This window comes from Perca flavescens, chromosome 14 (genome assembly GCF_004354835.1).
Source record: "Perca flavescens isolate YP-PL-M2 chromosome 14, PFLA_1.0, whole genome shotgun sequence".
Lineage (NCBI taxonomy): Eukaryota > Metazoa > Chordata > Actinopteri > Perciformes > Percidae > Perca > Perca flavescens.
This window is the reverse complement of record NC_041344.1, coordinates 19,138,390-19,154,883: the sequence shown is the minus strand read 5'-3', so window position 1 is coordinate 19,154,883 and position 16,494 is coordinate 19,138,390. Positions and strand designations below refer to the sequence as shown.

General features: G+C 41.0%; 1 protein-coding gene across 3 annotated transcripts; it reads right to left on the bottom strand.

The window, feature by feature from the left end:
- Positions 1–3,773: 3,773 nt before the first annotated feature.
- arpp21 (cAMP-regulated phosphoprotein, 21) lies at positions 3,774–15,761 on the bottom strand. 3 transcript variants are annotated; one of them, XM_028597698.1, is made up of 21 exons: positions 15,614–15,761; positions 13,832–13,950; positions 11,763–11,924; positions 11,486–11,651; positions 11,329–11,367; positions 11,158–11,223; positions 10,958–11,066; positions 10,536–10,674; positions 9,953–10,090; positions 9,762–9,861; positions 9,553–9,648; positions 9,365–9,402; positions 9,205–9,261; positions 8,674–8,864; positions 8,055–8,189; positions 7,846–7,964; positions 7,644–7,718; positions 7,377–7,532; positions 5,552–5,654; positions 4,565–4,671; positions 3,774–4,428 (listed from the first exon to the last, which is right to left on the bottom strand). In XM_028597698.1, exons 4-21 carry the CDS (start codon positions 11,645–11,647, stop codon positions 4,270–4,272), a joined length of 1,989 nt encoding a protein of 662 aa, XP_028453499.1. In that variant the 5' UTR covers positions 11,648–11,651; positions 11,763–11,924; positions 13,832–13,950; positions 15,614–15,761; the 3' UTR covers positions 3,774–4,269. The 3 variants fall into 3 exon arrangements, with proteins under 3 accessions (XP_028453499.1, XP_028453498.1, XP_028453500.1); XM_028597697.1 differs by lacking the exon at positions 13,832–13,950; XM_028597699.1 differs by lacking the exon at positions 13,832–13,950 and having other exon boundaries at positions 4,565–4,668.
- Between the last annotated feature and the right edge of the window lie 733 nt (positions 15,762–16,494).

The following is a 16,494-nucleotide window of genomic DNA, read 5'->3' as shown; positions in this document are numbered from 1 at the left end:
CTGAAACCGTTGGTCTGTATAAATATTGCATTCAGTTATGAAATCTAAATTTTATTTTAAAGCCTTGTGCGGATGATGGATATGTTTCATTGAATTTGCTAGGGAGAATATAAATCACATTCAGTCAAAAATGAATCATCCAGCATCTGAACACTAACGCACATTGGCTTATTATTGCTTGCATGAAAGTGAAAGGTGTTTTGAAGTAGTGTCAAATAGCAGATGCCTGAAGGCTTAAAAGAGAGAATTTTTATGCGGTGGTTCTGTATGTCTGTAAAGACCAATTTAATTAGATATTGAGTTGTATATTTTCACGTTGCAGAAGAAAAAGCACAGGTGTAAATAAATGAATGATGGCTGGATTCCATTTAGCTGCTTCAGGTAATGTGCATGCTGGCTCACTGTCTCTCACTTACTGGCATGGCTTACTGGGACACTTGAACAGAACAGAGCCATCATTAATGTTTTTAGTAACACTGGTGCTTTTCCTGCTATGTTAAAATGTCTACATCATTCTCCCATGGGTAGAAATAGCGTCACAATGATTATTAGTCAATCAACGTGAAATTAATTAGCATACATTTTGATAATCAGTTAATTGTTTAGGCAATTTTGTAAAAATCCCCAAATTTGATTCCAGCTTCTCAAATGTTAAAATTTGCTGGATGATTAATCAGTTAATTATGAAAAATACTGCAGATTCATCAGTAATGGAAACGATTGTTAGTTGCTTCCCCTTTGAACGGTACAGTCTGAAGAGCAACTGAAGAGGTAAAAAAGAAAAGAAAAGAAAGACCTGCACTGCTTTACATGTGAGGACAGTGTGTTGAGTCTTTGAGCAGGAGGGGGCGCTAAAGTCTCAGTGAGAATCCTTCAGTGGTTTGATGGAATATGGTAACTGTCAATTGTCTCTTTTTTATATAATTTGCAACCATTTTCCAGATTTACTTGTTTTCAAGTGTTAATTTTCACATGAACAGTTCACAGATTCAATTCAGTATACAGGTAAACAACCTTTTCTGAACACCCTCCCACCCCTGTCTCACCCCCTAATAGACAGAACACTCAAATGTACAGTGTTACAAGGCACTCAGCTGGTATGTAAGAGAGAAGTTTCCATAAATTAAAGTAGAGAAGGGTCACATTAACAGATCAGCATTTTCAATTAATGTGACATTCAAATTATTAACATATTCGATAAAACCGCCCCATATCTTTTGGAACATCAACGATTTTTTTTTTTTATATTAAACATTATCTTTTCAACCCGCACATAGGACAAAAGTTCTCTAAGCCATACAATATGACTGGGTGGTTCTTCTGATTTCCAGTGTGTAGCTATACATTTCTTCGCTGCTATAAGAGCCATTTTAACAAAACGTAAATTCTTCCTTTGATCAAGTTGGAGGGTCGATTCATCCCCCAGTAATATGAATCTCGGGTCATATATACCTTAATAATCTTATCAATAGTTTGTATTATATTTCTCCAATAATTTTTTAATTATTTTTTTTTTAATTTAAAAAGTCCAAAACATATGCAATACAGTACCCACCTCTGTTTTACATCTAGGACAACAATCTGAATATGACTCGCTTATCTTGTGTAATCTTTCCGGTGTATAATATACCCTATGTATAATATTAAATTGTATTAATCTATGTCTACTATTATATGAAAATGTTAAAGCATTTTTACAGAGACATTCCCAGGTATCTTGATCAAAAGTACATTCTAGATCTTTTTCCCATTTAAGTCTAGAAGATGATACATCTTCCCCATATAAGTCACTTAACTTAGTATACACATAAGACACAACATTTTTTTCTCTCTTAAAATATTTTCCAATACGAGTGAGGACAGGGGCCTCAGATGACCTCCTTGTAATGTGGTTATGTAATGTCTCACCTGGAAGTATTTAAAAGAATGTTTTACAGGAAGAGAGAACTTTACTCTCAGTTGTTTAAATGTCATAAGTGTGTCCTCCTCATATAGATCTCCAAACACGTGAATGCACTTTTTGTACCAATATTGTGTTACCCCATCTCTTAGAATCTCTGGAAAAGCTGGGTTGCAGTGAAATGGAGTATTGTTGTAGACTGGTAAAAGCCAATTTTTTTTTATCTCAAACCCCAATCTACAAGTGTGTCTAATAAATGGGTTATCGACCTCCTTCTTAACACAGTTCAGGGGAATGAATAAAGCCTTGTCTAGAGGTATTTCTCCTGCATGATAATTTTCAATTTGCAACCATGCAGGCGGAGATGTACTATTCATCTGCCAAAGCCATACCGCTCTCATTTGTGCTGCCCAAAAATAAAGCAAGAAATCTGGGAGTTGTAAACCACCTTTTTTAAATGACATATGTAATGTCTTAAGTTTGACCCTCAGAGTTTTATTATTCCAAATAAATTTCCTAATCGAGCTATTAAGAGTATTAAAAAACTTTAGTGGGATAGAGACCGGAAGAGTTTGAAATAAATATAAAAATTTAGGAAGAACGTTCATTTTTATGCAATTTATTCTGCCAATTAACGATAGTGGTAGTGAGTTCCATCTTTCCAGGTCTCTAGTTATCTTTTTAAGTAATGGGGAGTAATTCAAAGAATATGCTTCTTCCAACTTCGAAGGAATATCTAGTCCTAAGTAAACTATTTTATCTGGGTTCCATGAAAAAGGAAATATTTTTCTAAAGTTTTCTAATAATCGAGATAAGGTAGGTAGTGATGATTCCAGGTTAGTCAGATATAATATTACATCATCTGCGTACAATGATATTTTGTGTACGCAACCTCCTATCTCTATCCCAGAGATTGATTCGTGTGCCCATATTGCAATGGCCAGAGGCTCCACCACCAGTGCAAAAAGTAGTGGAGACAAAGGACATCCCTGTCTAGTTCCCCTTGACAAATTAAAGTGCGGAGATAAATCAGAGTTAGTACAGACGGCTGCAGAAGGAGATCTATACAACATACCAATCATATCAATAAATTTAGGACCGAAATTCATTTTTTGCAATATAGCTATTAAATAAGGCCATTCTACTCGGTCGAAAGCTTTCTCTACGTCTAAAGAGAGAGCAATCAACGCAGAGTCAATTTGTTTCGCCGAATAAATAATATTCATAAACCTTCGTATGTTATCAAAGGAGGATCTATTTTTTATAAATCCAGTTTGATCCATGTGAATTAAGTTAGGCAAAACCTGTTCTAAACGTAGAGCGATCATTTTAGTGAGAATTTTATAATCCGAATTGAGCAGTGAGATTGGTCGGTATGAGGAAGGTAGATTCGGATCTTTGCCAGGTTTCAGCAAAACTGTAATTAAGGCCTGATTTAAAGTATCTGGTAATTGCCTCTGTATACATTGAAAGCATCGGATCAGCCTATTTTGGAAGGAAGGTTTTGTAGAAATCCATAGAGAAACCGTCCAAACCCGGTGTTTTACCTCCAGCCAGTTTGTTAACTGCAAGATGAATCTCTTCTTTCGAAATTTCTTTCGAGTTCTTCTCTGTCATTGTCACATAAGACTGGGATATCCAATTTGCTACGAACTTTTGGATTTGTTCTTCATCTACTCCTTGAGACTTGTACAGTAATTTATAGAAGAATGATCAACCATGTTAATGCAAACTCTTTCACTTGCTAAGGCAATGACGTTCATCTCCGTTTTATGAACTCAGTGGTAGGTTAACAACACATATCTCCGCACCTTAAGTGCACACATCAATTTGATTATCATGTGATACTGTTGTGAACAGAAAGTACTGTATGTCCTCATATAATGCACTTTATTTCCTGGCGTATGTATCTCGCCACACCTGCATCCACTTACATTAGCATCATCATAGCATCATCATCATTAACATTGCAGGAAACAAAGAGCCAGGATGATATAGAAATGTGACATCATCAATCCAGCCACAGCACTTTATTCTATTCACACAGTGCATTTCCTTGGAACACAATATATAATTTAATATCAATATAAAACTCCATTTGTGTATATAAATTATGCATTCAATACAGCAGCTCTGATATATACTATTAAGCTTTGGTACAGTGGTACATTTCTGTATGTGAGTGGGTGTATGTTGTGTGTGTGTGTGAGAGTGTGCACATGCTTGTTATGAGTGTGAACGGAGTACCCTGTGGGCATCGTCAGGAGGAAGGTAGGTGTAGGTGAGGGAGTGTGTGTTAAGAATGTGTGTGTACACATGTAGGTTCACGCAAGAACTCAAGTATCAGCGCTCCATCCGTCGAGACATCATCAGTACTGTGCGCTCCAGGCCGGGGCACTGAGGTTGGTGCAGCTGGGAGGATGGCAGCTGCCGTGGTGGGAGGGTGGGGGCACCACGCAGCAGTAGCCCGCCTCCCCACCAACTCCTGTCACAACTTTACTTTGGGGATAGGAGACTGAAACACCTCCCTGCAGAAAAAAGAAAGTAAAGTTGGAGTGAAGAACTTGCAAACACAAGCACTTTCTGAAATGCTGAACGCCTCTTTTGGGGGCTGAGTTGTTGGAGGCTGTCGCAGAACGAGACCTTCGGGTGCTTTGTGTTTACCTGAACTATGCTACGCTGATGAGGGGCCATTGGTGAGTAGGTCCCCAGCACAGCCTGGCCCTGGGTGTGTGAGGACTGCTGCACACCCACAGCAGGAGCGTAACCTGCTACAAACACACAGTTTTACAAGAGATTATTTTCAACATATTTCATCAATGCAATTTGTTTAGCAAAAGGTTAATTTAGAAGTGAGTTTTGCAGTTATTTAAGAACAAATAAGAAAAAAAAGGAAAGATAATTAACAAACCATTAAAAAACAAAGAGATGGCAAATATTCCCGAAATTGTTTATTGGTAATAGATTACAGCAAAAACTTGTCTTCCAAATGAATTCATTATTTTCTGGCTGTGTAAGAACTTGGGTACTATTTTTTATTATTATTTAGACTGACAAAAATCATGTATAATTTATAGTGTTAGTGGTGGATTTGGTTAGTTCCTTTTTAATTTATTAATTCAGTTTTTACATTTGAATCTTTGTTGGCAATATTAAATAATAATGGCAACAAAAAACACTGCTTGCTTTGGGAAATACGTACAGATTTTTTTCCATCATTCATGCAGTCCTGCTGATGGAGTCATTTCTGTTCTGATGTTGCCGCTTTGATTCTTCTATAATAAATCTTATAGAATTAATTTCAGTTTATTTTGTTAACGGCCACTGATGCCTAAAAGGTGTTTATGGACAGATGGCAGCTGTTTTTAATACATCTGCTCAACAAGATGCTTTAAATTCTAATACATGACAGTGTTGGAATGTGTGTCTCATCGGCCTTTGTCGTTGCGTTGAATAGAAGCAGCAGGAAAAGAGACCGGTTCACTGTGAGACCCTCAGACTACATCTCTGACAGTGTAACGGCCCCCTCCTCTACTGCCACGGCCTGCATCACACACACACACACACACACACACACACACACACACACACACACACACACACACACACACACACACACACACACACACACACACACACACACACACGTACCTGTTGGTTGCGCTGCTTGGCTGTGGATGTGCTGGCTAGGTGAGAGAGGCCTGCATGGGTGCTGAGCTGAGGTAGGGTACTGGCTGTAGTAATACACAGGCAACTATTGGAAAATAATATGAAAAATACTAGCTTTATACTTATTATTATTTACCTTAAACTCTTCTTTGAAATGGCAAAATCAATTTGAAAGTCACTAAATGAATGAATTTAAGCTTATCAATGCAGAATTTATACATATTGTTTTCTTAAAACAGCAATATTTAATACATCTTACATACAAATAAAATGATTGTTTCATGTACTTGCAGTAATCAAAAAAGTGACATGACAATGCAATTTGGAATCCCTAGGTCTCAATTTTTTTTTTTTTGATATTTGCAACTTCGCCATCTGTTAGTGGGGATTTTTGGATCCAGTTGTTCAGCCCCGAACACACCAAAATGTTTAGATAAGGTGTTGAAATATGGAAAAGGTCATGAGGCTTCTGGGTATTATTCTATGCTTAAATGCAGAACTTGGGGGATGGAGCCTGGACAGCCCTCAAAAAGACATGGGAAAAGAATCGGAGTATTACGCTGGATGATGAGGAATGGGACAGAATCTGTGATGTGAGGGTGCGCCTTATTCAGTTCAAGATTATGCATTGCTTCTTTTGGACTCCCTCCAGATTGTTTAGAATTGGTCTGAAAAACACCAAACTCTTGGAAATGTAAGACAGCGGACGGCCAATTACTTCATGTCCTATGGTCTTGTGATAAGGTCCAGGAATTTTGGACCAGGATACAGGATAACCTATGTCGGATTGCAGGGACCCAGGTTCCATTCAGCCCAAAATAATTTGTTCTGGGAGATGGGTCAATTCCAGAGGTGTTAAGTTAACTTAAGTATACACTTTGGGTATCTATACTATACTACTGGAGTAATTATTTTACACCAGACCTGTACTTTCTACTCCTTACATTTTAAAAATAGCCTCTTTACTCCTATTTCAGTTTTCATTCCGGCTTGTCATCGTTAAAAAAAAAACACCAAAAAAAACAAATACCATAAATCGCGCCATCCGGATAGAGTGAATTTGATTGTGTTTGGATGAGAAGTATAAACATATACCATTCCGACGCAATCCATCGCACCTGCACATGACACAAATCACGTCACACTGCAGCAAGGAAATAGCAGACGTATGTAGGCTAGTACGAAGATATCCCTGGCAGAGACTCAAGAGGACTCGAGCAAAATGTCCCAACCAAGCACAAGCGAGGAGGTTGGTAGCCAGGAAGACCAGCCAACCCTTCTACATCTCTGGCCGTACCTGGAAGAATTTTTCGAAATGCAAAAACAACTCCTTTCAAATGCGCTGCAAGCTCTGTATACACCCAAGTACCACGAGCAAATTGTTTCCAAAACTCGCCGTCTAATTTGAAAAAGCATATTAATATTATTTTTTTCCTCTTACATTACTTTTACTTTTATACTTTAAGTAGTTTTGAAACCAGTACTTTTACACTTTTACTTGAGTAAAAAGCTTGAGTTGATACTTCAACCTCTACAGAAGTATTTTTAAAACCTAGTATCTATACTTCTACCTGAGTAATGAATGTGAATACTTTTGACACCTTTGGTCAATCCTAAACAGGATGGGTAAGCACATAAGAAGCTGGGGCCAGACTAGTTTAACGGTGTCATCTTTTCTTGATTATTATTTGGGTATTCATGTTGTTTGTTGTATGTTTTGTATTTTGTTAAAAAATGAAAAATAAAAAAAGCTGTTAAATCACAAAAAAAGGGACATGAAAAATACAAAGTGCATGTGTATCCATACCTGAGGTGAAGGCTGGCAGTAGCTGGGGGGGTTGGGAGGGGGAGGAGGAGGGGGAGGAGCTGCATAGATGTAACCCTGACTGGGAGGGTAGAGGGGCGGGGCTTCACCCGCCAACTGACAGCTCACATGAGCGAACTGCGAGGAAAGATCTTCAATCTGTTGGTTAGGAGAGAGGAGGTCAACGCGCCCATGGACGCCCATAAACATACAGGCATAATGTAAACACGCTTGTGTGCAGCAGTTGTCAGACTGTACAACAATACATACTGTGGTGTATGGCTGTGAGGGAGTGACAGGCAACATCTGTGGAGCTGTGTAAGACACAGATGAGTACTGAACCACCTGAGAGAGACACACATATGGGGATAGAGATAAAGACATAAGAAGCAACATGTATGCATGTCAGTCTGAACATGTCAAACACTTCCTGCTGTGTGTGTGTGTGTGGGTGTGTGTGTGTGTACGCTACCTGCTGCTGTTGGTGCTGAGAGGGAGGGCTTTGCAGCTGAGTCTGGCTCCTTATTGGCTGCAGACTGTCCGGAGGGTTGTACACAGCAGGGGTTCCATCGGGGTTCAGGAAAGGCTGCCCTAAAGAGGTCAAAGAGTTGAGTAAGATAAATGTGTATGTGTCGTGTATGTGATCCTACTGGCTACTGGTGTTACTGGAGTGTTATTTACCAGTATGTGGGTTCACTAATATGCTTCCCGGCGGAATCCCGTTCTCCATTATGTAGGCACAGTTAGAAGGCTGCTCATCTACAATGGGAGGAGACGAGGGGCAAGTGGTTTGCAGTCGGAAAAGAGCGATCGAGCCTGAGACAGAGAGAGTGAAAAGTGGAAGAGAAAGTAGACATGAGAAAATAAACGGAAAGTAGCAAATTCACGTTTCAACATCTTAATTTGATAAGAAACTTAACACTCAAGCCCTGCCTGTGCTACAAATATACTGAGTGCAACCCTTAGCAATGTATTTTTCTTGAATATGTGAAGAAGACTGAAGGTGTTGTGTGAAAATTTACAGCTATGGTGTGAAGGTTTCGTGGATTAAGATGCACAGAACTTCCACCGCTTTTTGTTAATTAGATGCTGCTGAATAAAGAATAGACATCATTTATAAACAGTGATTTTCCCAAGTGAGGTGCGGTGATGATATCTGCTAATAAGTTTGCTTGCACACACAGGTAGAGAGGAGTGAAGTGTCTCACCCACGATGACTTAATTTACACCTTTAGGTGTGACAAAGAAGTGATAAAACTTCTCTAAGTGTTATTCTTGATGCACGGTTCAAAAAACGCACCTGAACCATGTGCGTCCCAGCTGTGGTTAGCAGCTTGGCCGGGTTTCTGGGCGGGACCCGTCCATTGGTAGGAGGAATCAGAGTCTGTGCTGCTCCAAGGTCGGGGGTCGTTGCTATAGCGACAGTCAGTCTCAGTGCTACTCTGCCTGCTGCTGCCTGTCCAGCTGGATCCTGAGCTGTCACGGCTCCCCCTGTGAGGCACATCCAGAATTATCCTACAACCTTATTACTGCATGAGAGGCATGCAATTTATGTGAATGGGGGACAAAAACGGCTTCCACACTTGCTCGTATCACACACATAATGAAGGCCATGAATACATTCACTGAGATAAATTATCTATAAATACTTTTCTTCAGTTATTTTCATTCACAATGTAGAAGATTTCCAAGAATCCTTAACCCTGAAACAGACCCAACCAACCCCCAAATCTATGTCTTGTCCACTGCAGATTCTGAAACGCTCTGTTGCAGCCAGGCTGACCAGATTAAGGTGATAAATGACTATGCATCTGGGCAGACAGAGCTCTACCTGAAGAGCTGCCTTCTCCTCTGGGTCTCAGCATATGGATTGTACTCCTCCACAGCCCTGCACACAGCACACACACACACAAAGACATATATTAATGTCCTCATCTGAATATAAAAAGCTGAAAAGGCACATGGAGAGAATACACTGCAGGCAAGGTTACCTGGTTTCTGCATGGGTGCGCTCCTGGGTGTAGAGTGTCTGTAAAAGTACAGCGGAGAAATTAGTGAGTCTCCTATATGTCAAATCGCTCTCTCTCTCTCTCTCTCTCTCTCTCTCTCTCTCTCTCTCTCTCTCTCTCTCTCTCTCTCTCTCACTCTCAATCTCACTCTCAATCTCACTCTCACTCACCTCTTGGTTAAAGATTCGGTCTCGTGCTCGTTGGTATTCCTCTTCTCTCTCCTCCATTGACTTACTTTGCTTCTCCCGTAAAGGGTGAAATCGGGTCTGTAGAAAGAGAAACGAGAACAGGTCAAAACGCTGAAAGGATACGATCAATGTCAATTATAGAGGAAATTCCACGGAGACAGGCAACTATAGAGATAGGAGGACAGACAGACCTGGTCATCTGAGCTGTTGTCTCTCTTCAAAATAATTTTCCACTGGTGGATCTCTTCTGTCTTGTCCTTATGCACCTCGTCCAGAAAGCGCTGCTCCGGTCTTGAAGACAAACAAGTAACAACGGCTGTTACTTCACAACAAACGCTAAAAGGCAAGGATTTACATGCAGAGACACATTATGCGTGCTTACATGCGTGTGCTGCTGGTCCTGTTGATGATGACAGACTTGCCTGTCTGGTCTACATTGTGCTCCATGCCAAAGTAGGCCGCCACCCGATGTACCAGCATACGGTGGTACGACGACATGTGAGGGAACTTCTTGTAGGGGCTGAGATGTGAGAAGGGAGAGAGGCAGGGTAAAAACAATTTAAAAAAAGTGAAAAGGAAGGATAGAGGATAGAGAGTATATAACGAGGGAGAGACGAAAGAAAATGGGAGGGAGGAAGAAAGGTGAAAGAGATAGGACAGAAGGTAGGTAGATTGTAGAAGGTAGGTAGATTGAGACTGGTTGTATTTTTTTATCCCAGTGGCTCAAACACACCCACACTAACATAACTGGCTCAATATATTGATCAGTACACTAAATAAGCTGTATGGACAGAATTATAATATATGAGCTGGAAACATATATTAAATTAGCATAAAACCGTATTCAGTCTTTAATAGGATTAAGCATGCATACAAGTTTTATGTCAGCATGTTTAAGCAAGTAGATAGCTCAATGAGGACTAAAGGTTATGTACACACACACACACACAAACACACACACACACCTATTGCTGGTGATGAAGTCGATCATGTCCTGCTCCAGTTTAAGCAGCATCATACGATCTCTGGGGTTGCTGTTGAGGGTGTCGATGATAAACTGGTGCAGGTCTATGCCGGTGGAGTCGGTGTACTCCATGCTGGACTCTGAGAGTGTCACAAGCAGGCAGGATGTATTACGAGACAATAAAATAAAAAATACAGAAACTACACTGCAATATTAAACACCCCGGGAGAACTACATCTAAATAGCGGCACCAAATCCTGTCTTATTACATTTTATTTGCTTTCTCTGGTCTCTCTTTTATAAGATATCTCACACACACACACACACACACACACACACACACACACACACACACACACACACACACACACACACACACACACACACACACACACACACACACACACACACACACACACACACCTTTGGACAGTGAATGTTTCTTTGGATCTGTGCTGTTCTCCTGTTCATCCTCCTTACAGGACGTTCTCTCATCATGGCAGCTAGATGAGATGTTTGCATCTGGAGATGCCTGAGAGAGAAGAAAATAAAAAAGAGTGATGACGGTAATGACGAGAAGGTGGATGATGATCTGGGTACGTGTGTGTGTGTGTGTGTGTTACCTGGATTTCTTCAAATGGTGAGGACTCCTCACAGACAGCCATACTCCGCACTAACTTTCCTCTGGGCTGAAATACACACACAAGCAAGTACTATAACAAATTCATAGAGTATAATATAATATATAAGTAAGTAAGAAAGAATAATGAGCAGCAGAATTATTTTTAGCTTACCTTAACTTTTTTCTTTGGTTGCACCTGGTTACAGTTTTTCTGCAAGTGAGGACACAATTTGTCATAAAGTGAGAAATGGTAATGGGAGGGGGTGTGGGTTGCATAAATTTAATGTGGTATATTATTAATGTGGTACACTACATTTTGTGTAGCTCACCTGCTGCACCAGCTTCTTACTGTCATGGTGACACTCTTCGCCCTCCTTCTGATTGCAGGAGGACAGACATGGCGGAGGGGAGGGGCAGCTGATGACTTCACATGACGTCACATCACAGGGTTTTAGGAGGACATCTGTACTTTCTACAGCTGCTTCAGTCATCCTTCTAAACAATGCAAAATATGGACTCATGACACATAACGTACAGTATGTTACTGCTGTTTAAAGATATCTTTGCCTCCATTTGCATGAGTCTGTGTGTGTATGCTGTATCTACCTATCTGGCGTTGTTTACTGGAGAGCCTCACAGGTGAATGATGAGGTCATATATCCCATGTTCCCACAGGACAGCCAGAAATGCAATTATCCTCTCCGCCTGTGCCCGACTTCTCTACTCTTCCTCTCTCTGCCGGCTCTTTACTGGTCAATGGAAAATGGCCTGAAGAGATGGAAAAACACAGGAGAAAATACAGTGTTAGCGGTCACTGTACAACAGAAACACTGTCTCTCTCACACTTACACACACACACAGTTGCCAGAGGATAAAAGCATAGCTGCTGGAAATGACATCAAGTAGCTAAGCTTGTGTGTGCTTGTGTGTGTGTGTGTGTGTGTGTGTGTGTGTGTGATACCGTTACACCAGTTTCAGAGCCTCACTGAAGTGCAGGGATGTCTGTTTAACCTCTGTGTGTGTGTGTTAACCTCTCTAGGCTTCCCAAATGCTTTCCTGGCTGACAGTTAATTGCTGTTTACCCTCAGAGGTTTAACTATAAAATGAATGACAATTTATGTGGTTCATAGTGGGATTCATAATATCGCTCCCCAAATACAACGCTGAGGTTAAGACCACGTGAAAATACATTTATTAATGTATTTATTAATCACATATTATTATGCTGTGTTAAAAACAATTCCATGACTTTTCCAAAACTTTCTGGGTCTTTTTATGTTTCCAAAACCTTTCCAGGCCTGGAATTTGCATTTTTCAAATTCCATAACTTTTCAAGGTTTTTTCAAAACGTATGAACCCTGGTATTTACATTTGTGTAGCTGAACACATGTCTGGTGTGTTTGCATGAGTGCGTCCTTAAGCTTTTCTTAGAAACAGCAGCTGTGGAGAGTATCATCCGATCCGCCAGCACTGATATTCCCAGAATGCCGAGCTGAGTCTCTGATCCCAGTGGTGAGAATATTGCAGAGACCAAAGAGATAGACGCACACAAGAGGAAGTGGCATTCCACAATCTTTTCCTGAAGGGCCAACTGCATTCAGTGGGGACACATTCTGCTGTAACACAGACCTCAAGGGGACACTTATTCATGTAACACCTGGGACACAATAACGAGCTCAGAGGATGCAGAGTCCCATAACATGGTTATTTAACACCCGACTGGAGATTATAGCACTTAAAAAAAAAAAAAAAGACCTCTGTCAGTCTATGTGCAACCAAAGTGGTGTTTATTTCCCAATGCCGCCTCAATGAAACACTATACATGACAGCAGTGATCCCACCCAGCAAAAATATTCTTAGTATGGTAGAGAGGCGCCTGAAATCTGTACATGTTGGTCTAAAATTTTATAATGAGAACATCATCAAATTCAATGTGGTACTTTACAATTAGAATTGGTTTAAAACATACTGTACTTTATATATTACTGTGTGATAACATAACCCTATAGTTAGCATGTTTTTATTGATATGGCGTATTGGTGGAGGTTTTCCAGAAAAATAGTCATGTGATATGAAACCACCCTGAGTTGAGGGATTATAGATCGAGAGATGAGAAAAAAGTCTGCAGGGGCTTTAAAGGTAAAGAGGGGTGAAGGAAGACGATGGAGAAAGAGGGAAGTGAAGAATTAGTGATAGAGAGGCTTGCAGTACAGTCTGCCTCCGGGCTTTTCAGCCGACGGCCGTGGAGAGGGGATTTGAGTGGAGCTACCAGTTTTTGAGCTGAGCGCTGCAGAAGTGGCCGGCCGCCTGGGGAGAAGGTGTGACACAATCATTAGCGCGTGACGGATGGCGGCGGGAGGCAGGGAGCGCCAGTACCCGCTACATCATCATCCATCTGCTGCTCTTCCCGAAGCCTCCAGCCTCAGAACCACCTACTCACCAGGACACCTTTCTTCTCCAGCCAAAAGCTGCCTGGCTCATCTACACTGACACACAGGCAGGCCAGTGGGGAAATATCCAAAAGCTACTTAAGATGGCAATTGTCAGCTCTACCAAGTTACATTAAGTGCTTAAGCCCAGTGTAATTATGTTTGTAATTAAGAAGACCACTGAAAAATGTATCTTCAAAATACCAGGACTATAAATATCAGTGGCAGTGAGGTCTACTATTTTACCTTGTATGCTTGGATTTATTATCCTGCCCTCTGTACTTCTAGACATTTATCTGTACATGTTTCCTCATCTCTAAGGACTTGCTAGTCTGGATTCTTTTTTACTTGCACCCTTCCATCTCCTGAAAACAAAACAGAATAGAAATAGAAAATAGAAATCATCAGTGCCTGTGGTGCTAGAAGCTGATTGTGTTTTGTTTCTAAGGTTGCAGCTGAATGTAAAAGGGGATTTGTGATGTTTTCTCCCTCAGCTCTGAGCTCATTAGGAAATGATTCAGCAAGAGACTCAGAACTAGAGAGCAGGTCTCTTTGGTTTCAAATAATTGAGAATTTTGAGGCAAAGCATTCAGTGCTTTGTTTATCCATAATCTGTACAGGCTTTGCCCCGGAGTCTGTAATTGGACTGCTTTCCTTTCCCTCTTACAGCATATAGGGTATTTTGAGTTTTCACTTATACATTTTTTATGTTTTTTATATATTGTTGCATCTTGTGTGCCTGCATCTTTTACATTTGTAGCTGAATTATTTCCTTTCTGTGCATATTTTATTTTATGTCCTTGCTGCTGCTTATTTAAGTCATATAAAACAGGGCAAGCATTATTTCACTATCTACTTTAAGACAAGCAAAGAACAGAAAGTAGGCTACACATGAGAAGAAATGTAGGTTACACCGTCCTTTGAGCAACCACCAGCTTTATTACCAAAGTGACTTGTGGGTGCGACAGCTGTGTCGCTCTGCAGCTGAACTCAAACCCGAAGGCGGGGTGGGGGGGGGTGCATATATTCAACACAGTACAGTAGCAAGTGCTGGTGTTAAAGGGCTACTTCACACAAAATTAAGTTTCGCAATCGCAACTCTTTATAGTTCAGTCTACAACTGATAGCATCTTCACTGTGTCACACGTTTAAACGGAGGATGCGGTAAGAAGGCAAACAAACAGGTGTCATCTTCATGCACAACTTCTGTGGCATCCTGTTGACCTACATAAAGGGACAAACCGATAACGGAGCACGATCGGGTTTGTGCGATCTACTCGGGATGGGACTATCCCTCTTGGATGGGTGAATGCAGGAAACCGATGGGAACCGTGTCTGATAGAGTGTGCGTGTGTTTGTGTGTCGCATTACCGTGACCCAGGCTAAGCTGCCACACCGGGCTATTTTTACACCCGGGAGGGAGTGGACCTCCTGCTCCGGGACTTGACCGTGCTGTCAGCTGCATGTGGATCAGCGTAGAGGACGGTGGGCGAAGGATACACAGCAGGAACTTAGTATTACAGAAAGGGACTTTTGTCTTACAGAAACACGGGGCACATAGGCAACTTAAATCGCCTTAAAACTCACATTTGTACACTAAAACACACACAAGCCACACGACATATAAAGAGAGAGGTATCTCTGGTTAAAATCCGTAAAAAAAAAAAAAAATACATTTACTGGCTCCTAAATTAACGTTATCATTCATTCAGCGGTGTCGCTAACGTTACAGACCCGGGGGGGAAATGCGACTGATAGCTAGCTAGTTAGAGCCCTTTAACCGTCAACACAGTAGAGTTTGGGCTAAATTATAAATATTTCTTAACCCAGTGTGTTCTTTTATCGCCCTAACCCATGATGTGGTGTGAATAATATCGCAAAAGTACAAGCAACAATTAAGGGACAGCGCTGACTAAAACAGCATCACTAGACAGCAAAAAAGCGTCGACGTCAACCAACGGTTAACGCTAACCGTTAATCAAGCTAGTCGGAGACATTTCTTCGCGGTGAGAATGTCCGTTATCTTACCGTGAGGTGATGTCTTCCTCCCGCCGTGGGCTTCTGCCGGTGTAGCCTACCAACCTAACGTTACTGCTGTCTGTTGACTGTGAGGTCCGTTGCTCCTCCTCCGCCTTTTGCCTGTCTCTGTCGGGAGCAGGGTGAGAGCACGGGGCGAGAACGGGGAGGAGTAAGGAGGGAAAGGAGGAGGGCCGACAGCTCTATGCTCTGAACCCGAAGCCACGCGCCCACTCACACGCGAGCAATGCACGAGAACCAGCCCTCCACCAGCCCACTCATCTCCATCTCTGCCCTCGCTCCCATATGCATACTGTCTGTCTCTCTTTGTCTTCCATTTCCTTTTGAACTCAATTAAATATCTCTTGCTATGTAATATTACTACTGCAACAAATTACTTCAACACTTGAGAGGACACAACAAGAAATACTCTCTTATAGCTTTGTCAACGTAAAGATTTTCCTCGTATGAAATGGTGGACTCTAGGGCGTAATTTCCACTGGGGACAGAGGGGACATGACCCACCTCACACACACTTTTCAAAATCCAGTTTGTGTCTTACTTTTTTTTTACTCCACTACATTTATTTGACAGCTTTATGGTTACTTTACACATTAAGATTTTAGACATAAAACCTTAAGGCACCATTATAGATTAAACTACCCAACATATATATGAGGTATAGTTAAAATTAGCATTCCCTTTACCAGTTACAAACGCTGCCTACGCATTAGTACTCACAAGGCCCATTTTATGCATTGTGAGTAGGCCTACTTTTATTTACCTATGCTTGATATATGCTAATAATACTTATATAGCCTACTTTTACCTAATCAACATTTTCAATGCAGAACTTTTACTTGTAATGTAGCATTTTTATATTGTAGTATTGC

Coding starts and splice junctions, on each gene's coding strand:
- arpp21 (XM_028597698.1), bottom strand. CDS start 11,647: ATGACTGAAGCAGCTGTAGAAAGTACAGATGTCCTCCTAAAACCCTGT. Junction 9,403..9,552: donor ACCGAATCTTTAACCAAGAG/GTGAGTGAGAGT, acceptor GTACTTTTACAG/ACACTCTACACCCAGGAGCG. Junction 8,865..9,204: donor AGGAGAAGGCAGCTCTTCAG/GTAGAGCTCTGT, acceptor TGTGCCTCACAG/GGGGAGCCGTGACAGCTCAG.